General features: G+C 42.3%; 2 protein-coding genes across 2 annotated transcripts in view; both read left to right on the forward strand.

Annotated features, from left to right (window-relative positions):
• Positions 1-65: 65 nt before the first annotated feature.
• LOC119232243 (uncharacterized) lies at positions 66-14897 on the forward strand. The gene is made up of 5 exons (XM_037494206.2): positions 66-157; positions 6201-6380; positions 9551-9650; positions 12087-12217; positions 13427-14897. The coding sequence occupies exons 1-5, from the start codon at positions 119-121 to the stop codon at positions 13727-13729; spliced, it is 753 nt and encodes a 250-aa protein (XP_037350103.1). The 5' UTR covers positions 66-118; the 3' UTR covers positions 13730-14897.
• A 1446-nt stretch (positions 14898-16343) lies between these two features.
• Positions 16344-26880, forward strand: part of DCAF10 (DDB1 and CUL4 associated factor 10) — a 41376-nt gene continuing 30839 nt past the window's right edge. Inside the window, 3 exon segments of the mRNA XM_037491596.2 lie at positions 16344-16416; positions 16419-16526; positions 16529-16886. Coding sequence (XP_037347493.1) covers positions 16344-16416; positions 16419-16526; positions 16529-16886 — 539 coding nt within the window.

The raw sequence follows: 26880 nt of genomic DNA on the forward strand, positions 1-26880 counted from the left end.
GAAGCTCGGACTGGGAGGGCGGGACGGCGGCCTCGCTGGCCACGCCCCCTCCCGCACGCCGGGGCGGGCCCAGAGGACGCGGGCGGGAAGGCTGCCTGAGCGCTTACCGCGTGCCGCCATGTCCGCGCTTCAGCGTCTTCTGGTTCTGCGACCACCGGTGAGTGGGAGCGCACAGACCTGGGTCGGCGGGCAGGGGTCTGGACACACGAGGCCTGCTGTGGGTAGGTACACAGCTGAGGCCTGAAGCGACTGTGTGAAGCCCGGGCCCGAGCCACCTCCCAGGACTTCGTCGGGGCGCTTTTCTCGCCAGGGTGGCCCCGCGGGGTGTCGGTTACAAAATTCGCATTTCCCAACCCCACGTACTGCTTTTTCTCAGTGTAAAAGAATGCAGCGGGGCCCATGCAGTCTGCTGGTCCGCCGGTTCTCTTTAGGGGTTTTGCAGATTTGGAGTAGCTTCAACAGCCTCAGGCGACCCCTTCCTGTTTCTGAGCAATCCCCTTGTGGAAATTTCCAAATTGCCTATAGAAAGGTTGAACCAGACCGAGGTCTCCAAGTCTCTTTCTCGAACCTCTCTTTAGAAATCGATGCTTTAAAAAAAAAAAAAAAAAAAAAATTGGGCCTCCCCCCTGGTGGCGCAGGCGGTTGAGCGCAGCGCTGTGAAGCTGCCCGCAGCCTCTGCAGTGAGGGTTCGATTCCCGGGCGGCCAGGGAGATTCCCACACAGCGCTGCAGACCTCTCCTGTCTCGCCCGCTGCTCCCCTCAGCAGTGTATTTTGTCAGCCTGCCTGTTCTGTTCCCCACTTTGTCTCCGGTGAATCCTCTCACCGTCCGGGACGTCTGACTTGTCCCGGGTTCTTGTATGTATGAATAAATAAATTTTTTTTAATTATTTATTTATGCATACAAGAACTGGGGTGTAGGCCAGCGGTGGTGGTGGGGAGATTCACCAGAGACAGTGGGGAGCAGAACAGGCAGACTGACTGAAATACACTGCTAAGGAGAGCAGCGGGTGAGACAGGAGAGGTCTGCTGATCCATATGGGTTAGCGCCCTGGTGGGGCATCAAACTCCTGTGCCACCACGGAGGCCCAGACATCTCTGCTTCTTGAGAAGTTGGAAAGTTGCTTTTCTTTTGTTGACTGGTAAGGTTGGGCATTTCCCATTTTCTATCAACAACACTATTTGGGTGTTTGCCGTCAGCCTGGAATTGAGCTGGCCGGTCAACTGAATTCATGCTTCCACATGCAACCATGAAAATACCAAGTGTTACAGCCCTGAGAGTGCAAAGGATGAAATGGTTACCTCTGTGGGAGGAAGGTAGGAATCAGGATAGGTGTCCTATGGGAAGTAATATTTGAATTGCAAGGAACCAAATGCTGATGTGTGTACAGCAGTTAATAGTAAAAGTATTCAAAAAAAAATAGTAAAAGTATTCGTAGAAGTACTTTAATAACTTGTGTAAAGGATTTATCATAAATGCTCATAAGTATCACTGTACAAAGGAGCACGTAATTAGCATTATACGTGTTTTTAACCACAAAGAATTGTGGCTAGTGAGAACTAGAGAGAGCTTTTTAAAAATGTAAGAATAGCAGCTATGAGGAGCAGCTATGACCTCTAGTACTGTGAGAACCTAAGGAAGAGCCCCTCCTTGTCCAGGACTGACCTAAACCTTATTTGAATGGGCTTGACCATGGCTCAGTAAATGGCAGGAAGTCACTGGGAATCTGTGCAAGTGGAACTGCTAGAAATCCACCCTCCAGAACATGCTGAAACTCCTAGGGTGCTAGGGAAAGCTGATCCTCGGGAGTTGCCTCCTGGAAGCCTCTGTTAAGAAACTGCCTAATAGGGTGCTACGGAAAACTTCTGGCTGCTTCTGGCCACCAGATAAAGCAGGAGCAGATGCTAGAGAAGCTGTCATGCTGCAAGAATACTAGAAAGTGCCTGCTGTGCCTTTGCAGGGCCTTTTACCTACTAAGTTTATCTTCATGATAGCAAAGGAATGATGATTTTAAGGCTCAGATCAATTTTGTCAGAGCAGGCAGTGAGGGGTGACTTCAGAGCTGAATGGTACATAGATAAGTGGCGCAAGTATTTGTCATAAGATCAACAAACTCAGTTGTAACAGCAGTTGTAAACAGCAGTTTATTGAAACTGATCCTAAAAATTTTTTCACAAATCTAGGGGATACAGGGTAGTTAAAAAAAAATCTTGAGAAAGAACAAAACTGGGGGGTTCACTTCTAATTTCAAATCTTATTACAAGGCTTATAATCAATCAAGACTGTAATACTAGTGTAAGGATAAATGCAGATCAGTGGGATGGAATTGAGAACATATAAGTAATTACCCTCACATTTTGATCAACTGATTTTCAATAAGGGTGTCAAGACAATTCATCAGGGAAAGCATAATCTTACAAGTGATGTTGGGACAACGGGACATCCACATGCAAAAAAATGAAGTTGGATCCTTCTTTCAAACTGTTAACTCAAAATGAATCAAAAACCTAAATATCAAAACTAAAATTATAAAGCTCTCAGTAGAAAGGATAGAGATGGCAGTGGTTTTGCAGATATGACGGTACCTAAAGCACTAACGCTGAATGAAAAATGCAGGAAAATACTTAAAATCAGAAAATTTTGTGCTTCAAAGGCCACCATCAAGAAAGTAAGCAGGGGGGCCTCCCTGGTGGCGCAGCAGTTTGAGCGCAGCGCTGTGAAGCTGTCCACAGCCTCTGCAGTGTGGGTTTGATTCCCAGCTGGCCAGGGAGATTCCCACATGGCACAGCAGACCTCTCCTGTCTTGCCTGCTGCTCCCCTCAGCAGTGTTTTCAGTCCTTCTGCCTGTTCTGCTCCCTGCTCTGTCGCTGATGAATTCTCTCACCCTCCTGTGCCTCTGGCCTGTACCCCAGTGCTTGTATAAATAAATAAATAAATAAATCTTTAAAAGAGAGAGAGAGAGGGGAAAGAAAGGAAGAAAGAAAGAAAGGGCCTCCCTGGTAGCACAGGGGTTAAAGACAGTGCTATCAAGCTACTGCCAGCCACTACAGCACAAGTTTGATCCCCCGGCTAGCCAGGGAGCTCACCCACATGGCGCAACAGACCTCTCCTGTCTCGCTCACTGCCCCCCTCAGCAGTGTATTTTAGTAGATCTGCCTGTTCTGCTCCCCACTTTCTCTAGTGAATCCTCTAGCCCCCCACACTCTGGCTTACCCCCCAGTTCTTGTATGCATAAATAAATAAATCTTGAAAAAAAAGAAAGTAAGCAGATGACCCACTGATTAGGAGAAAATATTTGAAAATCAAGTATTTGACGAGGAACATGCATCTAGAATATATAAACAACATTAAAACTTGATAAAAAGACAAATGACCCAATATTAAAATAGTCTGAAGAGATGTATCACCAAAGAATATGTGAATGGCTAATACGCACACGGAAAAAAACCATTTCATCCCCACTAAGATGGCTTAATGAAAAACAGATTAAAACAAGTGTTGACAAGGTTGAAGGAATACTAGAAGCCTCATGTATTGTTGGTGAGAGAGTAAACTGATGCAGCCACTTTGGAAAATAGTTTGACAGTTCCTCAAAAAGTTAAACATAGAGTTACCATATAATATGGCAGATCCACTCCTAGTATATACCTAAGGAAATTGAAAATCTATGTGTCCATGAAAACTTGCACATGAATGTTCATAGCAGAATTATTCATTGTACCTAAATAACTGCATGCAATGCAAATGCCCATCAGTTGATGAATGAGGGAACACAAAATGGGATGTATCCATTCAGTGGAATATTACTCAAGCATAAAAAGGAATTAAAATTATTAATATATTCTACAACATGGATGAACCTATAAAACTGTGGTGACAGAAACTAGATACAAAAGTCCACACATTTTATGATTCCATTTATATGAAATGTCCAAGATAAGCAAATCTAGAGTGAAAGTTGATTAATGGTTGCTATGAGCTGGGGGAAAGGAGATTCTAGGTTGGAGTTCATGTTAAAAAGTGTCTAGGAGAACAGGAATACCAGTCCTGAGATTTGTGGATTGGCCTTGGATTTAGATGGGATTTAAAAAGTGCTGTGGAATTTTCATGCTTGGCAATAAGCTTGAATATAGCATAGTACAATGGTTATGAGTGTGGACTCTGGAGCTCCCTGAATTTCAGTCTTCACTCAGCTATTTGCAGGCTCTGTCGCTTCTCTTTTCTGCCTGTGTTTTTTCATTTCTGAAATGGGAATAATAGTACCAACATAACTTGAATTTTGATCATATAATCATATACGGTCACCAGAACAATGTTACTCATATATTAAATATTGTATGTCTTTGCTCTTATTTTTTAATGTTACATATATTACATGAAGAAGCACTTCTTTCCTGAGTATTTTGTTTTCTTTGAGTTAGTAAATCCTCCCTGATTCAAAGGACACATTTTCTTTCTTGGTTGTCATTCTAATTTTTCTTGTCAGTGCATGAGTTCTATCTGAAGTATTGTGAAACCAAGCAATCATACTACATGGAAACTGAAACTTGAGAGGTGATTCTAGTACCTTGAAGGGACCTCCACAGCAGGATCCAGGGTCTCATGAACAAGTCTCAGCTATTCTTAGTCCTTTTTCTAGTCACATATTCTAGTACCACCAACTTCTTAGCCTCTACCCTGAATCTTTTCTCTCCTTACAGCTGCAGCTTACTCGTGATTTTTCTCATGCCTTTCTGTGCTCGTGACCATCATATCTCCTCACTCTGCCTTGTGACTTTGCAGTCCCAACTATCATTGCCAACTAGTTCACTTCTGATTTTCCAATTCAAATCCTAAGAGTGTGAATCTGCGTGGGCAGAGCTTTTTGACCAGGCAGCCTCATAAACCAATGCCAGTTTATGGTTTGGCTACTCAAATACTTGCTCCACACTGGCTGTGGATAGGGAAAGCTGGGAAAACGACCAAGTTTCCAGACAAGACCTTTCCCTTAGTGGGATGTAGATGCTGGCAGAGAAGAGGGGCGAATGTCAGGCAGGTAGACTACTATAGTATAGTCAACAGGGGCAACTGAAGGTTTTCCAAGGGTTTGAGGGCAACTATACAGATATTTTTGTGGGTTTAGTATTGAAATAAATGTAAGCAGATGTCAAATTGATAGATCCAAAGTATACCCCAATATACTTTTATCACACCCTTGTTTTAAACTTGTAACGTTTTACTTTTATAAATACATAGTGTTTACTAAATGCAAATTTCTGCTCCTAGCACTTTATGGGTATATACTCATTAAATCTTCACAACAGCACTCTGAGTTTGGTATTATTACTGTCCATACTTATACAGATGAAGAAACTGAGATAGAAAAGGGTGACCTGCCTGAGGTCACACAGTTGGTAAGCAGCAGAGTCAGAATGTGGACCCAGGCCCTCTGACTTCAGATAGCCCTACCTTATACAATCTCTCACTGGCTCAGATTTTCTGATCTGACTGAGCTTTCTGGAAAAGCATATTCTGGATTATCTCCCACTCCCTATCAGAACCTTGTATGCTATGGGGCAAGAAAGGGCGACTATTCAAATTTGTTTGTTGCCCACTCTTCGCTTAGAGTATTATTTTTTACATTTTTTCAGTTAGATTTTTTTTTTAAGAGACAAAGTGGGAAGAACATAGACTTTGGAGTCAGTTCTGATTTGAATCCATATTTATTGAATCAAAACATTTATTTGTTTGAGCTAACCTACTTGATCCTTAGTTTTCCTGTGTATAAAATGCAAGATTGCTGGGAGTGTGTCTAATAGCGCTAGCACGTATTAGCAGCAGATAGTAAAATTCTGACAGTCACTTGGTAGACTTAAAAGGGCTGCAGAAAGCCTTCATGGCCATGAAGAACTCCAGAAGTTTCATTGGTAGTAGGTGGTATATGAACTGGACTTTAGGGTAAGTATTGCAAGTATGTTCCTTGGGCCACCATGCCTTCCTACCTCTTTCCCATGCCCCTATTACAGGTTGATTATAGCATTGAGTCTTGTTGAGTCCTGAATCTTTTTCATGGTTGCTTAAGGCAGGGAATTGTAATAAATCTGAGTTGGGCCAGGATGTGGAACCTGTTTACCATCTTTGCTTTAAGCCCAGATGATACAGACTTGTTATCCAAGCCTCTCCTTCAGTAGCCTATCCACACCTGTCTTTGTTTCCTTTCAGTCTCTTCTTCGTCTTATGACAAATAGGTTTTGGAAAAAGTTACCTGTGTTGACCCTGAACTCGCGCCTTTATGAGACTCAGCAGGAAGAGAAGTCCATACCCATCAGCCGTTATTCCATTCCCTACAAGAAGGACCTGCCTTTTGACATTGTAGAGCTCATGGAAGAGATAGAAATGAAGGTGAGACACTCTTATGCAAGAGGCAGGCAGAGTAGAATCCATGGAACTGGTTGCCCCATTCTGCCCAAGTTCTCATGGTGGATGAACTCTTTTGGGGTCTACATGTATCCCATTCAGAAGAACATAGATATTTTTCCTCTTATATTATGCACAGCCTCTTATGTTCTGGGATTCTGTCATCTAGTCCACTGCCCACCTGTGACTGAGGTGTGTTCTGTAGTTCCCATTAGCTCTGTTACTCGGAGTGGAGATAGAACCACTGAGATTTGTGCTAGCTACTTAAGTAAGTGTGAGAGGTATTTTGCTCTTTCCTGTAAAAAATATTTTAAAAATTATATCCAAAAAATTGTAAAATTTTTAAATAAGCAGAAAAATTAGAAATAATGAAAATAACTTTTTTTGTCAAAATCACTATAATGTTAACATTTTGATGTGCTTCCTTCTTCCTTATTTTCCTTATGTAAATAACATGCAACTTTTTTTAATGAGATCATATTGTCATCAACATTTTTCTAAGTCAAAACATCATTATATTTAGTGATACAGCATCATATAATACAGATGTTGTCATTTCAGTTATCTCCAAATCTCGGACATTTAGAATTTGTAATAGATGTTTATACATGTGACTTTTTGTACATCCCTGAATTATTTCTCTTTTTTTAAGGTTTATTTATGCTTACAAGAACTGGGGTACAGGCCAGAGGTGGAGGGGTGAGAGGATTCACCAGGGACAGAGTATGGAACAGAATAGGCAGATTGACTGAAATACACTGCTGAGAGGAGCAGCGGGCAAGTCAGGAGAGGTCTGCTGTGCCATGTGGGTAGTTCCCTGGCCAGGGATTGAACTCATGCTGCAGTGGCTGCAGATAGCTTCATAGGTTACATTTTAACCCCTTGCACCACCAGGGTGTACCCCTGAATTATATCTTGAGGGTAGTTTTTTAAAACTGATGCTCTTTGTTGCTAAATCATAATACCATCCTGTAAGCACATTTGCTTTAAAACCTTTGTTTTTCAAGCGTGGTGGTAGAATTTTGGTTTTTTATTTCCGAACAAAATCTTGTATGGAAGTCTAGTATTTAAAAAAGATAAAAATCTGCTGCCCAGGTGAGAAATTGTTTGGAGCTTCCACTTTCTCCCTCAGTACCACCAACACCTGTTTCTACCTAACTTCCTCCCCAACTGCTGCCCATTACTGATATATTGATAAATGTTTTTTAATACTATATCTACTAGAGCAATAATGAAAATTTAACATATGTTACCTGTTTTAGCTACAGGTAATAGAAAATCCAATTTATCTGGCTAATAGTTAAGGATAGTTCAGTGTCTCACATAATAGCAGGTCAGAGACAGGGTAATTCCTGAATTATTTAATCCAGTGACTCACTGACATCATTAACATTGGGTTCTTGCATTTGGGGCTGTATTTCTCACTGTGATGTCTCCGTGCTCAGATTTGTCCTCCTGTTTGTCAGTACATGACTATAAACCTCTCATCCTTGCACAACTTTATATTCCTTTTGGAGAGAGAAGATCGTTCCCATCTGATTTCTCCTTAGTTCTCATTGGTCATGTGCCCATTCCTTAACCACTCACTGACAAGTGGAATAGAATCTGGTTTAGATCAATCAGGATTCATCCTATAGAGTTAGGGAAGAGCTTAGTCATCCTTGAAACCCTTGGCAATCTTCTACCTGAACAACATCCAGGTTCTATTGTCAAGGGAGGAGAAAGAAATGGATGGAGAGTAGCAACCAACACTTGTCTGTCTTAGCATCCCACTAGAAATCATACTGAAAATCCAATGTCAAAAATCCCCTAGTTTCCTCTTTTGGTATGACCTGGGGCAAGTCATTCAACCTCTCTGGGCTTTAGTTTGCTTATCTGTTTTTTTTTTATATATAAAGATTTATTTTTATTTATTTATACAAGCACTGGGTAGAGTCAGAAGCGCAGGAGGGTGAGAGAATTCACCAGAGCCAGAGGGGAAAGCAGAGCAAGCAGACTGACAAAATACACTGCTGAGGGGAGCAGTGGGCAGCAGGAGAGGTCTGCGCACCATGTGGGACCCTCGCCCGGCAGCCGGGGATCGAACTGGCGCTGCAGAGGCTGCGGGCAGCTTCACAACCCAGTGCTCAACCGCTGCACCACCGGGGAGGCCCGTAGATTGCTTATCTGTTAACTGGGGATACTGATCACTGCCTTACCTACTTTACAGAGTTTTGGAGAAGGAAAAAGGTGACTAGATCTATGAAAGAAATTTACAAAGCACTAATATCAAGGCTTGTTGCTCATTTAATTCTTAAAAATAAATGAGCGCGTTCTCAGCAGTTGAGCGCTAGGCTGCGAAGCTGCCCGCAGCCTCTGCAACGCCGGTTCAATCCCCGGCCTCCAGGCGAGGGTCCCACATGGCGCACAGACTTCTCCTGCCGCCTGCTGCTCCCCTCAGCAGTGTATTTCGTCATTCTGCCTGCTCTGCTCTCCCCTCTGTCTCGGGTGAATTCTCTCACCCTCCCGCACTTCTGACTGTACCCAGTGCTTGTATAAATAAATAAATAAAATCTTAAAAAAAAAAGAAAGAAATGAGCGCCACCAGCCCCTCTGAAAAGATAAGAATCACTAAAATTAAAATTCTAAAACGTGTTATTTGTTTTAGTTATAACATTCTCTCTAAATTTCATAAAAAGACTTAACAAAAAGAAATCCCATACACCCTTAGAAGTGACACAGTAGGGCCTCCCTGCTAGTGTAGGGGTAAAGTCTCAGCGCTATTACTGCGATGGCCTGAGTTTGATTCCTGGCCAGGTCGCTGACCCACATAAAGTGCAGCAGACCTCTCCTGTCTCGCCCTCTGCTGCCCTCAGCAGTGTATTTCAGTGGATCTGCCTGTTCTGCTCCCCACTCTGTCTCTGGTAAATCCTCTCATACCCTGCACCTCTGGCGTACACCCCAGTTCTTTTATGCAAAAATAAATCTTTTTAAAAACAAAGTCACAGAGTACTCTAAAAAATGAAGGTACATGTATGTTTTGCTTTGATACCAAGGCTATGACCTTAAAATTGCATCTAACATTCAGCACAAGATATGGGGAGTACCAATTACTGTTTGCCTATTCTATGAATAGTTTTCATTCTATGTTTCTCTATTTTTTACCTTCCCTGCAGACAGGATTTTTACCAAATATATTTAAAGTATTGTCTCACCGGCCAGTGGAGTTCAGAGCCTTCTTTGCTTATTACAATGCCATCTGCAACAAAGAAACAGGTAAAGAGGGTGAGGGGGGATTGCTAAATTATTCTTGGATGAGATCCATATGACTATTTGCTCTGGTGATCTTTTTTTTTTTTAAGGTTAACAAAAGGTTTATTTATAAGAGAAGGGGAATAAGGAAATGTACAACTCAGGGAGAAAAGAAGGAGATAAATTCTTAAATGTGTCCTACCCGTTCTGCCAACCTGGAATTCCAAATGACCCACCGAGATCAAACCCGCTTGGCCAAGAGCATGAACCAAGTGTGCCCGACCCGACTAACATGGCTAGTTTTTATTTACAAACAGAGAAAATGGCTGCTTAACTCTGCCCTAAGGTTCTCGCAACTTCCCTTTGGGGATCCTGGGATTTTTAGTTCCGGTGTCTTGATGGAGTGGGGGTGGTATCCACAAAGCCTGTACTGTACGGAATTAGCTCAGGACATCATTTCCCCCTAGCTCTTCCCCACTTTCACTTTTTGCCATCGGGTGGTCATTCTTACAAAGTCCCAAATCACTGTGGAACTAAGGAAAAGCTCAGAAAGACTAATTGGTTAAGACATCATTTGGATTCTGAGACCAAGGGCTGAATGTAACTTATGATTATAGGTAGAGAACTAAGGCAAATTAGGTAATAACTCTGGCTCACTGTTCTTACCTTGGACTTAAAAGCCCTCTGTGGCTCCCTAAATAAAGTTCAGGGACTTTAACTTGGCAACCATAAATTTATTACTTAGGTTTCAGGTTAAGTTGTTGTTACTGAGACCCAAAGCTATACTGGATTAAATAAGATTCGCCCCTCCCCTCCCATATTACCTAGTAGGCCATATGTGAGCTGCTAAGGAATAGTGTAGTGTTGTTGACTGGGTTGTCTTTGCTCATTTATGCTGGCTTGCCACTGCTCACAGCAGAGAGAGAGAGAGAGAAGGGGCCCTTGCAGGTGTATGTCATTTCCCTTTAAGGTTATGACATGGAAGTAACACACAGAGCTTCCATTTACAACCCTTTGTTCAGAAGTTAGTCACCCTATCATATCTACCTGCAAGGGAAGCTGTGTGGCCATGTACCTGGCTAAAAATCAAGCGATTTTCTTACTAAAGGAAAAAGGGCGAATAGGTGCTAGGAGACAGTCTGAATGACTCCCCATGGCCTGACACACCAGCCTCCCTTCTCGGCATCATTTCCCCCAGCGCTTCATGTTCTGTCAGTTGGAGTCATTTTAGTCTCAGGACATTTCTGCTTTTATACTTTACTGGCACTTTACTGTGCCCTAGGATGCCTTTTTCCCTATCCATGCTTTAGAATATGACCTTTCCTTTAAAGTCCATCTCACCTGCCTTTATTTACGATGGGCTTTTCCTCCTCTGAGCTCCCACAACCACCTTCATCTTTACTTTTCCAGTGGCAATACAGAATGAGGTCTATCCTATCTTTCCACAGTTTCTACATCTTTTCTATCCTAGTGAGAAAAGACAGAGCTTATGTTTAGAACTGAGTTCTGCCATAAATAATGCAAATGAACTTCAGCAGAGTACTTAAATGTCTCAAGCCTTGCTTACCAGTAAAATGGATAGTTAATACTAACTGATAGTATTGGTACTGTTGGTATATAAAATGGTATTAATAATAATACACTGCAGAGCTGGTGTGAGGATTAAATAAGATTATAAATAAACAGTTACAGAATGGTATCAGTTTCCAAAGTGGATTATTTCCTCCTCTGTGTCTCTCTGCTTCTAAGTGGTAGGTCTTCTGAGTTTAGGAAATCTCTTCTTTAAACTCCACTTTTTAAAAGTGTTACTCTAGGGGCCTCCCCGGTGGCGCAGTGGTTGAGCGCTGGGTTGCGAAGCTGCCCGCGGCCTCCGCGGCGCCGGTTCGATCCCCGGCTGCTCCCGGCCACTGGAGGAGGGTCCCACATGGTGCGCAGACCTCTCCTGCCGCCTGCTGCTCCCCTCAGCAGTGTCCCTCGGTCCTTCTGCCTGCTCTGCTCCCCGCTCTGGCTCTGGTGAATTCTCTCACCCTCCCGCGCTTCTGACTGTACCCAGTGCATGTATAAACAAAAAACAAACGAACAAACAAATAAATAAATAAAGCATGCCTCTATTAAAAAATAAATAAATAAATAAAAAAATAAAAGTGTTACTCTAGTATCCGCTAGGCTTCAGAAAATGTCTCTTGACCACTGTATACCAGGGAGTGCTCTGGGGAAATAAGGTGAACAAATCAGAAAAATGTCTAGACTTTCAAACATTGTAGAGTGGAGAAAACAGCAAATAAATGAAATTTTTTAAAATTGACTTCAGAAAGTTGACATCCATTGAAGAAAATAAAATAGGAGGAGAGTTAGTAGTGTGGGACTGGGAATTAATACATAATTGAGTTGGCAGGTAAAGTATGTTCTTCTAAGCTGCCGGTCAGAACTTGTGTACAGGTCTCTTCTCACCTTCCCTAGGCCACCTCAGTAGAACTGACAAGGAACTCATCATTATGGTGACCAGTCTGGCTGACAGGTGCATGTACAACATAGTTGTCCATAGTGCCCGGCATAGGATCTTTTCGAAGAACCCAGTGCTCTCTGACCAGGTTAGTGTCTGCCTTCCCTGAGCCACTTTCAGGCCCTCCCTATATCTGAGGAAAGGGAAAAACCTACTGTATGGTACAGGGGACACACCTACAGCTCTTCCCGCCCAGTCCCATTACTGTGCCAGCCTGTCTTTATGTAGCCCGCTGCCTTTATGTATGCATGATGTTTGGGATTAGCAGAACCCCATCTCTGTTCCAGACTTGGTACTGGATCGCTGGCATACAGTTCTTAAAAATACATTATTACCTCTTACTCTAAATTGAACTTCTCACTCTGAACCATTTTATATTTGAGTTTCAGAGCTGTAACTTAACAGGGAACATACAACTGGAATGTGGCAGAATCCATTTTCAAAGCTTGCACTTTTGCTGCCCCAATCTGTCCTTAGCCCTTTCCATAGTGAATTTATGCTATCCATATGAGGAAAGGGAAAAACCTACTGTATGGTACAGGGAACACACCTACAGCTCTTCCCATCCAGTCCCATTGCTGTGTCATATCACAGTTTGCCGTGATATGACAACCAGCTATTCTTAGCTGGTTAGTGGTTTCCAGTATTTTGCTTCAGCAAGGTAACAATTATTAGTGTATAATAATTGAGTCTAATACTCTTGGATTCAGATTCCATCTCTGCCACTCTGTTTGAATGACCCTGATGAAGTCACTTCAGCTCTCTGAGCATCTTTTTTTTTTTTTTTTTGGCCAATAAAATCAGGGTGATGATAAAAAATACCACTTCCTAGGATTTTTATAAGAAATAAAATATGAAGCATGCACATTCTTAGCATGTAGTAATTGTTAAATGCCTATTTTTTGCAAATACTGTGTCTTGTTTGGGATCAATTGGAGGCAAAAGGATAATTATCTGAGTTTCACTTTTCTCATATTAAGGTTGGGGTTCTCATGTACTAAGAGTCTCTGACTCTTAGTTCTGAGACTTGATACCACAGGTATTTAGGGGAGAAAGAGATGCTTGCAGTTGGAATGAGCAAAGAAAGCTTCCTGGCAGACGTGGTGCTAAGCCAGACTTCCAAGTTTGCATCCCATTAAATTTGACTAAGATATTTATCCAGCTGAAAGTATCTTACTTTGCCCCTTTAATGTTGTGTTTTTTTTCCATTAACGCCCAATTTGTTAGCTCTTGTTTTTTAATTTGCTATACTGTGATGGTGAAAGATTCTAATTTCTGACCCTGTGTTTTCTTGCAGGTCTTTATGAATTGGAGAAAGTCTGACCTCCCTGCTCGGGAAAAGGCAATGCTGGAGTTTGCACTTGCTGTTTCCCAAGCTGATGACATAACAGATGACCATTTCAAAAAGCTTGAGATGCATGGCTTCAACCAAGAAGATGCCTGGGATATAGCTGCCATTGCAGCTTTTTATGCCATGTACAACCGCTTTGCTCTTTTTGTCAGTCTTGTACCCAACAAGGAATTCTATTTGATGGGCAGAACCAGTGATGTCAAAGACATCAGGGGGAAACTTGCTTGCCCACAAAATATAAAAGACTGACTGGAAAGAGCAGTGTATATATAAAGCATATTGCATTATATCATTTGGGAAGCAACTTTTTAAAAATACTAGTCAGTGGATAGTTAAATAAATTTGCTCCCTGTCTGCTTGATGAGATAGATTCTAAGTGTTGGGAGTATGCAGGCACATAGGATATGGGCCTAGAGCACACATTATAGGGAACCTTCGTTTACATTTGTTGTGGTCTAAGGATCATCAGGGGCAAGGACTTTCAAGGATGCTTCAGGCATTTCTGACAAACTAATCTCTGTGAATTTCAGCAATTTAAGTTGGAAATATTTTAGGATTCAAAAATAGTATTACATAGAAATTAGTCAGTATAGACTGATTTGAAATCAATTCCTTGTTAACATGGTTGAATTTAAAGGCTCTCAAAGGCAGTAAATAAACAGTTAATTAATTTCTAGTGATTTATTTTTACTGACAGGTTGTAAAATCATTGTCATCTCAGTAAGGATTTCATTTTTAGGTAACTTATTATTTTAGGTGTTGGGGAAAAAAAAAAATTCCAGTAATTGAGCATGTGCATTTTAAGTAGATGCATAACAAGAAAAAAAAGCCTGGCATCTGAATGACTTGTTCTTTGTGTTACAACCACCACTGTCTTAAGTCTGTGACTGTCTTAACTTTCAAAAATTATTTTTATTATACAAGTGGTAAGAGTTGAATACAGACCTACACATGGTTTTTGTTTCCATTTGGCTTTTCTAGATTCTCTAAATTGTGAATAGTTCTTAATCAGTTATCGGGGCTCCAATAAATTTTGAATTACCTGAACTTGAAATCTGAATATCTTGAGCCAGCATAACCCCTCATTGCAGAGATTGCATTTTTCTCTTGAAACTGTACCATAAATACCTTCATATATATAACCTTTTAAAATTTAGTTCAGGGCCTCCCTGGTGGCGCAAGGGGTTAAGATGCAACCTATGAAGCTATCCGCAGCCACTGCAGCACGAGTTGGATCCCCGGGCACGGAGCTCCCCACATGGCACAGCAGACATCCCCTGACTCGCCCGCTGTCCCCTCTGCAGTGTATTTCAGTTGATCTGCCTGTTCTGCTCCCCACTCTGTCTCTGGTGAATCCTCTCATCCTCCCCACACACACCTCAGACCTGTACCCCAGTTCTTGTATGCATAAATAAATACTTTTTAAAAAATAAAATTTAGTTCAATTCTACTGATTTTAAAAAGTAACACTGGTGAATGTATCAAGGCCAAGATTTTGTTTTAGCCATTGGCCATACCTGGGATCAGGCAGAGGACCTCTATTAGGTATTCGTTGCAGCCAGAAGTTGAGGGTAATCAAAGAGAAATTACATGTTAATCATAAAACAGACCTCTACCTCTTTTGCTCTGCAGGGGTACCGTGGGGAGTATCTCCAAAGGAATGACCTCCTCCATTTTCTCTGAGTTCAGGATGTTTGCTGTTAACCCTTTTTTCCTATCTTACACAAGAGAGCTGAATAACTAACTTTCCTGATAGGAGAAACTGCTAAATGTTTAATTTTCTCTGAACCTCATTCCCTTGCTTCAGATATCCTTCAAATTTATCCTCATAGGACAGGACTTACTATAGAGTAGAGGTCCTCCAGATTTACCTTCATGGCCATCAAATATGAGCTTTCTACAGTATAGCTCTTGATCCAGACCCAGAGGAGTTGTTAGTTGGTATATGTTGCTCTCCTTGCACGCAAGCTTTTTTTTTTTTTTAATTTTATTTATTTATGCATAAAAGAACTGGGGTGTAGGCAAGGTGGGGAGGTGAGAGGATTCACCACAGTGGGGAGCAACCCAAGGTAACAGACCCCTTAATCCTTCCTTACATACCAGTTCTATATATTTATCTTCAGTGGCTTTGATGAAGGGCTTTGCATCTGTGATACCCTCTATGCCCTGCCTGGCAGATGTAAGGGTTGATTCTGGGTTCCACTGCTTGTTAGGTTGATTTGATTAAGGTTTCTGGCTTTCTTCAGTTACTCCTGGCCGGGTATAGTCTCCTTGGTGCAGAGGAAGGCTCGGCCTCCATAATGTCTCGACTACTGGGTAGTAGCTAGGAATTGGGCAGATATTCAAGGCACTGTACGGACCAAGGTTTTTTAGTACAAAAGTTAACCTGAGCCTTACTCCCAGACTGAGGTGGCAGTAGATCATGCACTTACTCTGTGTGACCCACACATACTGTGGTAATTTCTTCCCCTCGCTGATCCCAGTGTTAAGTGGGGGCTGCACAAAATCATACCCAACTTCCTAGAGCTCCCAGTCAGGTCTACATATCCTCAGGAGCCCAGTCACAGTCACTGACAACTACAGTCTCGTAGGCCGTGCCCAGCTGCTAACTGCTCTTTACAGCTTGAACCCCGAGCATCTTCGGTTGCACACACCGAGCTTCACCGCTCCCGACCTCCGTTCCCTCGGAGGTGGGCGGTGTCCCCGCTTTCCCAGTCCCCGGCAGAGGGTGGCCGAGCGCGGCGCGGGTTTTCCAGCCGGCGAGGTTAGGCGGCAGCACGCCGGAAGTGGCGGCTGGGGCGGGAGCGCTGAGGTGTCGGCCGGCGGGGGCAGCGGCCCGGAGCAGGGGGCGGGGGCGTTGGTTATGTTTCCCTTCGGGCCCGGTAGCCCCGGAGGGGATGGAGCGGCCGGAGCCGGGGCCGAGGAGCCGGCGCCCCAGGGGAGCAGGCCGCAGCCGCCGGGCCGCTCCCTTCCCTGCCCGCGCCGCCACCTCCCGGGGCTGACGCAGCCCCTCCTCCGTCGCCCGCCCGAAGCCCTCGCCGCCCCGGCGCCCCTCGCTGTCCCCGGCCGCGCGCTCCGGGAAGCTCGGGCCCCCGGGAGCTCTGGAGCCCTCAGCCGCCTCCGCCCAGGGAGAGCAGTCACCGCCTTCCCCGCCGCGCCGGCGAGCCGGGCCCGACAGCAGGTCCGGGAGCCGGGGCCAGCTCGGCGGCGGCCTGGGCGGCCCTGGGGCCCGGCTGTTCGGGTGGCTGAGAGAGCGCAGCCTGGGCCGCGGGCTGTTCGTGGACCCCGCGCGGGACAATTTCCGCACCATGACTAACCTCTATGGTTCCATCCATCCCGCGGACTCGGTGTACCTCAGCACCCGCACCCACGGTGCCGTCTTCAACCTCGAATACTCACCCGACGGGTAAGCGCGGCCCCTCAGAGGGCGGGTATCCGCCGCCGCCTGGCTTTGCTGCCCGTGGACAGCTGCCCAGAGTTTGCCACCCGGGTCAGCCAGCGTTTGCGAGTCCGTTCGTGGCCGCTGGCCTTTGTAGCCCCTGGTACTTTCTGTAACGCTCCCTGGCTGTCGGAGGCCCCATCCCTGGTCCTTTGAGCTCAACAGGCCCGCCCGGGACTCTTGCTCACGTTCAGGGCACGGAGGCGCGATGAAGGAGAAATGCCTAAAGTCGCCGGGCAGGTCTGGACATAGGGTTTTCTGGTACTTAGTAGGTGCTCAGTAAATACATTTAAAAGAAACGCCCATTCGCTCCCTGACATCCTAGGCTTGGGTTGTTCTCAACTAAGCTGATGTTAAGGGTACAGAACTTGAAGATTCCCTGTACCCTGGTGCCTGACTTGCCATGAGGGGGCAAGTGTGCGTTCCTTTCCTCCAGTAAGATAGTAAGATGCTGCAGAGAGGTGTCTTAGGATGTGGGACATTGTGAAGTTACCAGGCTACAGTACCGGTTTTCTGTTTAGAGTATCCAGCCTTTTGCCTGGCTATTTCATGTTTCGCCTTGGTTTACTGTGGGCGATGGGAAATTTTCAAAATAAATAGTATATATTTTTACACTGTTTTGTGAGTACAGGGAAAAGTTCAACAATAACCAAAAGAAAAAAAAAATTATACATAGTTCCACTATGAGGGGACGTGTAATTCTTACCTGATCAAGACCTCCGGATTCCCAATCGTTTGCTTAGTTGCTCATTTACTCCCTCATTCAGCAAATGTTTGTTGAGCACTTGCTATGTCTCAGATGCACAGGTTGCACTGGTGAGCAAAATCAGCTAATGGCATTTACTCTAGATGAGCTGGGACTGAGGTGTTCAACTACATAGTAATCATACTGAATAAATTTGAATGTGTATTTACAAACTGAGATGAAAGCTCAAAGGAGGAATCTGTTGTGGGCTAGAGTGTTTAAGGTTTTCCTGAGGATATCACATGGAAGTAACACTTGACCTGAGATTAAAAAATTCGTAGAAAAGGAATTAATCAAGGTAGGTTTGGGGAGGAAATAGATGTATTTCAGGGCCTCCCTGGCAGTACAGTTATTAAAAGACAGCGCTATCAAGCTACTGCCAGCCACTGCAGCACAAGTTGTATCCCATGCTGGCCAGGGAGCAGCCCACATGGCACAGCAGACCTCTCCTGCCTCACCTCCTGCTCCCCTCAGCAGTGTATTTTGGTCAGTCTGCCTGTTCTGCTCCCACTCTCTCTGGTGAATCCTCTCACCCCTGCACTTCTGGCTTACACCCCAGTTCTTATAAGCATAAATAAATAAATCTTTAAAAAAAATAGATGTATTTCAGATAAGGGAATTGGAACCTCAAAGAACTTATATTTAGAAAGACAGCAAGTGATGTTAGAGAAGCCAAGACACTAGGTTAACAAGGCAAAAATTTTTACTAAAGAAAACCAAAAATATGCTAACAAGGAGCTAAGCAACAGAATCTGGAACCTAGAATCTGTGAGCAGATACACTTTATTCCATTTTACTGATGCAAATGTTTCTTCCAGTCACATGTGGTGTTGGAATCTCTGAGGTTCTCCTTATAGTAGTTGGATGGAACTGTTCCAATGAATGTGCACATGAATACAGGGAAAATGATGAGAGGAGGAACTATTTTGCTGAAGAGTATTCACAGACCCTTCCCCAGCTTCCAACTGAGCCCTCTTCCTAAAGCTCCTCCCAAAATACCAAGAGTGTGTTCCTCATCAACATTCAGATGCTCTCTTCTCCATATCCTAGCCTTTCACCCGGCAACCTCCCACCTGTTCTGGGTTTTATGTAGAGAGTGAGAAGGGGAGACTGAGTTATTGCCAGTACTGGCTTAGAATGAGGAATATATTACTGATAGTTCTTGTTTGAATTGGACTACATTTTCCCAAAAACATATATTTGTGACACATGATTAGATTCTGTGATACGTAAAACAAAGTAATTCAATGATGTTTATGCAATTAATATATACTTGTATAAAATCTAGACAATAAATAAGCAGAAAGAAGCTAAACACTTATGATCATGAATGAATTTATGGATGAATAGATGGATGAATATCCAAGGAAATTTTTTCTTTATGCTTATTTTAATATAAATACAGAATTTGGAATCATACTATTTTGCGGGCTGCTTTTATTGTGAACTACCTATATTAATAAATATATCTACAATATTAAATTTTTTTATTAGCTTAAATACAACCTCTGGGTATTTCAGATACATGTGCTTATGTTAAATCCCTAGAATGAGTCAAAAGTTATGAAGATTTTGCATACTTATTATTAAATTGCCCTCAGTGAAGATTTGATCAGTTCTCATTCCTATGGCATGTATGAAAAGTGCCTGTCTCCCTATACTAATGTCAACATTGCACATTGTCATTCTTCTACATCACTGTCAAGGTGATATGTGAAAATAGTTCTGTGCTTTAGGTTTTTAGTATTCTTACTACATCTAATATGCCCCCAAATATTTATTGGAATTAATTTTATAGAATGATAAAATATCTGTAGTAAATGAAATGATTTCTCATTCTTTAGTTATATATGAGTGAAATCAGTTTACTGGGTACCATAACCACTATCACAAAAACAGTGCAGTACAGAAGAGAGTAAGAAAGTAAAAATTAAATACAGAAGATAAAAATTTTAAATTATGAATTTAATAAAGACTAGACTAAAAAGACTTTGGCACTGAAAATGAAAAGAAGGGGGCCTCCCTGGTGGCACAAGGGGTTATGCTCCGCACTATGAAGCAATCTGCAGCCTCTGCAGCACCAGTTCAATCCCTGGGGGGTCAGAGAGCAACCCACATGGCAAAGCAGACCTCTCCTGCCTCACCCGCTGGTCCCCTCAGCATTGTGTTTTGGTTTCCCACTCTGTCTCTGCTGAGTCCTCTCACCCCCATCTCTGGCCTGTACCCCAGCTCTTGTATGCATAAATAAATAAATCTTTTTTAAAAAAATTAAAAGAAGGTAATTTCTAAAGAATTCCAAAAATTTTTTAAGCAACAGCTATTTTGCTAAAATAAGTGTATCTCAAAAGGAAGTTTATGTTAATAGATTAGATAATAACATGGGACTTTTTCAAACTATCCTCTCTGAAAAAACATTAGGCTCTCCTTTAGAGAGAACTAGTTTATTGGAAAATAGAAGTGACGGGATTATATAATGTAGATAAGAGAGAGAAATAGAAAATATGATGGAGGTTTAGTGACATGGTGCATAGAGAAAAAGAGCATGCCATGTATTTGGTCAGAATTCCCGAAGAAAATAAGATAGATAATGGGACAAAAAAGCTTTTTGAAGAGCAGCACTTCCACTACCCACCTGTGACTATGCAGGCGCCTCTTTTCACCAACTTTCTCCCTCTGCAGGGCAGCAGCCTCCTGCCTGCCCGTGACCTGTACATGCCGGGGCTTCTCTTCACTGACCTCCCTCAGTGGAGACTGCTCTCCTCAAGGCCACCTGCCTGCAACCATGCAGGCCTCTCTCAGCAAACCTGTCTCTTTTGGGGCAGCTCTTCCTGCCTGCTTTTATCTATGCAAGTGTCTTTTACTATCCTATCCCTTTTCTAATAAACCTGCTCTTTAGAGAGAGAGAGAGAGAGAGAAAGAGAGAGAGAGAGAGAGAGAGAGAGAGAGAGTGTGTGTGTATGTGTGTAAACTTTTTGAAGAGATAATAGCTGAGAACCTTCCAGAATTGAAGAAAGGCATCAAGCCATGACATAAGAAGTCCAGCACTCCCAAGCAGAAGTCCTTCCTAGACATAGTGAAACTTCAGGACAACAAATATAAAATTTTTAAAGATAAAGAAAAAAGACTTCCAAAGGAGTAAATAGGAGAGTGATATCCATCCAGTTAGTCATCTGTAATGGTGAAAATCAGCGGACAGTGGTGATCATCTTTGGAATGCTAGAAAAAAACTGCCAGTTTACATATTTGTCTACTCACCCATTAGTATTTACCAATCTAGATACTCAGCAAAGATGGGTTGTTTCTTGTCAGTAGCAAAGATGGAATAAATATATATTCAGACACAGTTGAATAAGTTTACCACCAGACTTTAAATAATGGAATTTTTAATTCAGAGAGAAGAAATATCAAATGGAAGATCTGAGATGGTAGAAAGAATGAATAACAAAGAAAGTGGAAAATATGTCAAACTAAATCTAATTTTGTTTTTTAAGATTAACAAAAATGGATCTAATACAGGAGACACAATAACATGTAAATTAGAGGGTGGTCTCAATTCTTTGGGTTTTTTTTTTTTTTTTTTGAGAGAGAACTGTGATATGTTAACTTTAGGCTTTAATAAGAAATTGCCATCTAGAAAACCTAAATAAGGGACCAGGAAAAAGAATAACTATAAGAATAACTATAAAATCAAAATCAACAAACAACTATGAACCAGAGACACACTTTTGGGGGGGGGGGATTGGGGTCAAAATCAGGGGGTTGCAATTGTGCAATTGTATGGGGAATATAAAAAAAAAAAGTTATGCCAAAAAAACAAATAATAAGAAATTGCAAGTTAATCAAGAAAAAGTATATAATTTCCAGACTGGAAGAGGGAAAAATATTACAAAAGACAAGAAGGGAGAAGGAAAAAAATAGAAAATGTATACAAAATGAGTAGACTGAATGACTGAAAATAAATTCAAATATTATTAATTATAATAAACATAGAAGTACTAAAGTTCAAAAGGAGAGAGAAAGATGTATGAAACTGCGAAACAAAAGAAAGCTGTATTAATATACATATTAGGCTTTAAGGTTAAAAAAATAATTAGATATAGGTCTCTTCATAATGATAAAAGCTCGATTCACTTAGAAGATGAAAGAGTTCTGGATTTGAAAGAGTCCTTTAGATTTTATACAAACACATACACACACATACCCCACAAATTGATAAATTCAAAGAGAAAACAAATTTATTATAGGGGAAGATTTTGATATGAAGTGCACCTCAGTTAATGAGGCAGATAAGGATATACAGAATATAAACAGCACCACTTAAATCTTGCTCTAATGGTCAGGTATAGGATACTGCAAACATGGGCCTCCCTGGTGGCCCAGGGGTTAAAGTGCTGTTAAGCTGTCACCAGCCACAGCAGTATGAGTTCATGAGTTTGATCCCCATGGCACAGCAGACCTCTCCTGTCTAGCCTGCTGCTCCCCTCAGCAGTGTATCTCAATAGATCCAACTGTTCTGCTCCCCACTCTGTCTCTGATGAATCCTCTCAAACGCCCCCCACCCCCCGCCCCAAACACACACACTCTCCTGCATCTGGCCTACTCCCCAGTTCTTGTAGGTATAAATAAATAAAAATAAAATCTTGGGGGAAAAATAAAATACTGTAAGCAGGACTGATGTTTAGCTGATACACATTGGTTCAGCTCTATCAGTTGTTAAAATATTGATATATGTCCTTAGTGGTTGAGTAGTTCCTGCCTCAGACCGAGTGAGTGCCCTCTTAAAACTTTAGCACCTTCCATGGTACTTTCTGGAGTAATCCATTACACAATAGTTATAGAGCTAACTGGCACAGAAGGCCGACAACGAACATCTCACTGGAAAACTAAAGCAGCTCTTCTAATAGCTATTCACCCATGCTGGGTACCCTTCCAAAAAATCCATAGGCAAATAGCCACTGACTATTAGGCTTTTCTTTAGTGTGAGCTGCCTGCTTTCTCAGGCACTCTCCAGGTCATGCTTACATGGTCATTTATGGGAACTGCAGCTTCCAGGGAGATCAGAGAGATGAAGAGTCAGATGAGAGCTGTAGCCCTACATCCAAACATTGGCATAATGTGCACTAGGCTGAATAGAATCCATAGCAGATAAATAATGCCTGTGGAGATGGTTTATGAATGAATAACTTCTAGGATGCAGAGATCCATAAATCTTTTTCTCTGAACTAGGTACATTTATTTAATTGAAGAAACTGAGAAGCAGATAGTTCATTGAACACAAAGGATTTGTCCTCTGGGTTATGCTCTTAACTGCCTTATTTCATTACCTCTCATCTGTGCTGAGGGATTAGGTTTGATACAATTAAATATGACATGTCAATGATTATTTTTATGATTTAGTTATTAACATAATTGAAACATCAATTCTGCAAAACTGAAATATAAGTGCTAGAACAATCTATACACTTACTTTTTCTATATAAGTATATACTTATTTTGCTCTATAAGACTTTTTTTTTTTTTTTTTTTTTTATAGCAGAAGGGGATGCCTTTTATTGGTCTGACCAGCATGGCTAGTAGCAGGCTCGGAAGAGCGCCCCTAGCTGTCCTCTGCCCTTTCGGGGAGGGTGGGCTTATCCCTAGGGGAGAGGAGTGTCAGGCTGGGCAAGGATAAGAAATACAGGGTTGGGATCTGAAAAGGGGCTCAGGGTGATGTAGAAAAATCGGGGTTACCACACAGCCACATTAAATGTCCATCAGGGCAGAGCAGAACCTGCTGCCCCACACAGGCCCCTCTGCCCTTGCCAGGAACGGAGGGTAAGAAAGAAGAGCTTCCCCCAGAGGCCTCCTACTGTGCCCTTCAAGCCATCAGCATCTCCCGGATGTTGTCCTCCACTTCCTTCACACTCCGCTCCAGGTATATAAGACTTATTTTAAAAAGAGGATTCAGCCTAATGAACATTCTGTTGATGTTAAGAGTAACTTTTTTTATTTTATTTTTTGGTAAAGATTTATTTATTTATACAAGAACCAGTACTAAAGTTGCATGTGAGTGTGAGTGGATGAATGTGAGTGTGAGTGGATTCACCAGAGACAGAGCGGGGAACAGAACAGGCAGACTGACGAAGTACACTGCTAAGGGGAGCAGTGGGCAAAACGGGAGAGGTCTGCCGCGCCATGTGGGACCCTTGCTGGCCGGCCGGGATCAAACTGGCGCTGCAGAAGCTGCAGACAGCTTCACAGCACTGCATTCAACTGCCTGCGCCACCGGGGAGGCCTAAGAGTGGCTTTTTTTTTTTAATTTTGGTTGTTTTTTTTTTTTTTTTAAGATTTATTTATTTGTTTGCTTGTTTATTTATTTATTTATATAAGCACTGGGTACAGTCAGAAGCGCGAGAGGGTGAGAGAATTCACCAGAGCCAGAGCGGGGAACAGAAACAGGCAGACCGATGAAATACACAGCTGAGGGGAGCAGCGGGTGCGGCAGGAGAGGTTCTGTCGCGCCGTGTGGGACCCTTGCCGGTGGCCTGGGATCGAACCGGCGCTGCAGAGGCTGCGGGCAGCTTCGCAGCCCTTCGCTCAACCGCTGCGCCACCAGAGGAGGCCCAAGAGTGACTTTTTTTCAACCAGTAACTTCTGAAAGCTGCTAATGACCACCAATTTAGTGTGGAAATTCTTGGAGGGGCTTTTTGCAATTCTTGGTTCAAGGAAGGGCATATGGATCAACACAAGATTATAACTACAATGAAATGATTATAAATGCTAGAATAATTTGATGAACAATTTGAGTTACAGTATCACTTGGCAATCATTTTTATAATCTATAGGTTAGTTTATTCATGTTAATTTATTACTATTGAATTTCAACATTTGTGAATATCCCATTTGACCTTATAATACAGCTGCCTTTTTTTTTTTCAAACACACAAGGAAGATTTACAAACTTTTTACTTGCAAGGCCACATATTTCAAAAGATTACCATACAGTTCCTAGTACATTGTGGTAACTAGAAATGAAAAACAAAGAGATAACTGGAAAAATTTAATGTGTTTTCAAGTTAAGAAACATAAATATTACATGGACCAAAGAAGAAATGATAATAGAAATTAGAAATATTTAGAATCAAACAATAATGAAAGTAACTGTCTCAAAACTTCTGAGATATAACAAGTTTAAGAAAAGTTTTCCTTGGTAGGAAATTTATAGTCCTTAATCAACTGAAAAGATAAAGAAAATTAATTAACTAAGTATCCATCTGAAGAAAGAGTAGTGAAGTTATCTCTAAATAATAGCAAAGTAAGTCTAAAGAAATCAGACCAAAGGAAATACAGCAACATAGAACTAGTAAAAATTTAAAAACTCGATTTATTTATTTATACAAGCACTGGGTACAGTCAGAAGTGCGGGAGGGTGAGAGAATTCACCAGAGCCAGAGCGGGTAACAGAACAGGCAGACCGATGAAATACACTGCTGAGGGGAGCAGCGGGCAGCAGGAGAGGTCTGCGCACCATGTGGGACCCTTGCCGGAAGCTGGGGATCGAACCGGCGCTGCAGAGGCTGTGGGCAGCTTCGCAGCCCAGCGTTCAACCACTGAGCCACCAGGGGAGGCCCTAAAAACTCAAATACTCAACAGAGACAAATTTTATCTTTTGAAAATACAAATAAAAATGAAAAATACTCATTGATCAACAGAATACCCAAATAAATATTCAAGGTGAAAAGGGGGACATAAACTTCAGATACAAGAGGTAGAGATTATAGCTATCCACAAATAGCAGAGTAGATGGTTTTGCACCACCCCGCCATGAGAATAATTAGCAAAGCTAGAGAAAGTACAAAATATTTAATGTGAAATAGAAAAAAACCATGTTTGATGGTTTGGAGAATTATGACAATGAGCAAATTATATGGCCACCATACATTAAAGGAGAGAAGCCAGAGATGTGAACCCACCATTTGAGGTCACTTTTCTCTTAGAGGATCTATCACTTGCAAAGGCAGGAGCAAAGAGACTATATGGGATTTCTAATAGATTTAGAGGGTGGGGTAGATGGGATAACAAGAATTTCAATTTAAGATTTAATGAGGAAACTTTGGGGTAAAATTCCAGAAGGATATAACTGCACACCCTAGGACTAAGGGTCAGCCAGAAATAGGGACTAAAGATCAGCTTCAAATCATCTCACTCTGTGAATTAAAAAGCTATCAGGTTGCAGGTACCTCTAATCTAGTCTTTTTTTTTTTTTAAAGATTTATTTATTATGCATACAAGAGCTGGGCTACAGGTCAGAGATTCAGGGGGGTGAGAGGATTCACCAGAGACAAAGCAGGGAACAGAACAGGCAGACGGACTGAAATACACTGCTGAGGGGAGCAGCGGGTGAGACAGGAAAGGTCTGCTTCGCCATGTGGGTTTCTCACATGGCCGAATGGGGATCGAACTTGTGCTGCAGAGGCTGTGGATTGCTTCACAGTGCGGTGCTTAACCCCTTGCACCACCAGGGAGGCCCTAATCTAGTGTTCTTGCCATAATTAAATGTAAATCCTCTCTGGAAGAAGATAACACCCAGTGCTTTAAATTATTTTCATTACAATAACTGACACTCAATAAAAAAGTAACCAGACTAAAGAGGAAATCAGCTGACTGAAAAACCGAGAGAAACAATACACAATCCACAGAAAATCCCAACAATAAACCAATATTTCATATGTTCAAGGAATTAAAAGACAAAATTTAGAAGAGAACTGGAAGTTTTAAGAAAAGAAACAGGGCCTCCCGGGTGGCGCAGCAGTTAAGTGCTGGGTTGCGAAGCTGTGCGCAGCTTCTGCAGCGCAGGTTTGATCCCTGGCCACCGGCGAGGGTCCCACATGGCGCACAGACCTCTCCTGCTGTCCGGGGCTCCCCTCAGCAGTGTATTTTCATCAGTCTGCCTATTCTGCTCTCCGCTCTGGCTCTGGTGAATTCTCTCATCCTGCCATGCTTCTGACTGTACCCAGTGCTTATATAAATAAATCAATCTTAAAAAAAAAAAAAGAAAAACATGAAAATCCTAGAATTGAAAAATACAGTCATTAATAACTCATTGGATGGTTAACATACTAGATACAGCTGAAGAATTTATGAGCTTCAGACTATGTCAGAAAAAATATACAGAGGGCCTCCCTGGTAGCACAAGGGGTTAAGATGAAATCTATGAAGCTATCACCAGCCACTGCA

The sequence above is a fragment of the Talpa occidentalis genome, unplaced genomic scaffold, assembly GCF_014898055.3.
Source record: "Talpa occidentalis isolate TD23 unplaced genomic scaffold, MPIMG_talOcc4v2.1 talOcc4.7, whole genome shotgun sequence".
NCBI classification, from domain to species: Eukaryota; Metazoa; Chordata; class Mammalia; order Eulipotyphla; family Talpidae; genus Talpa; species Talpa occidentalis.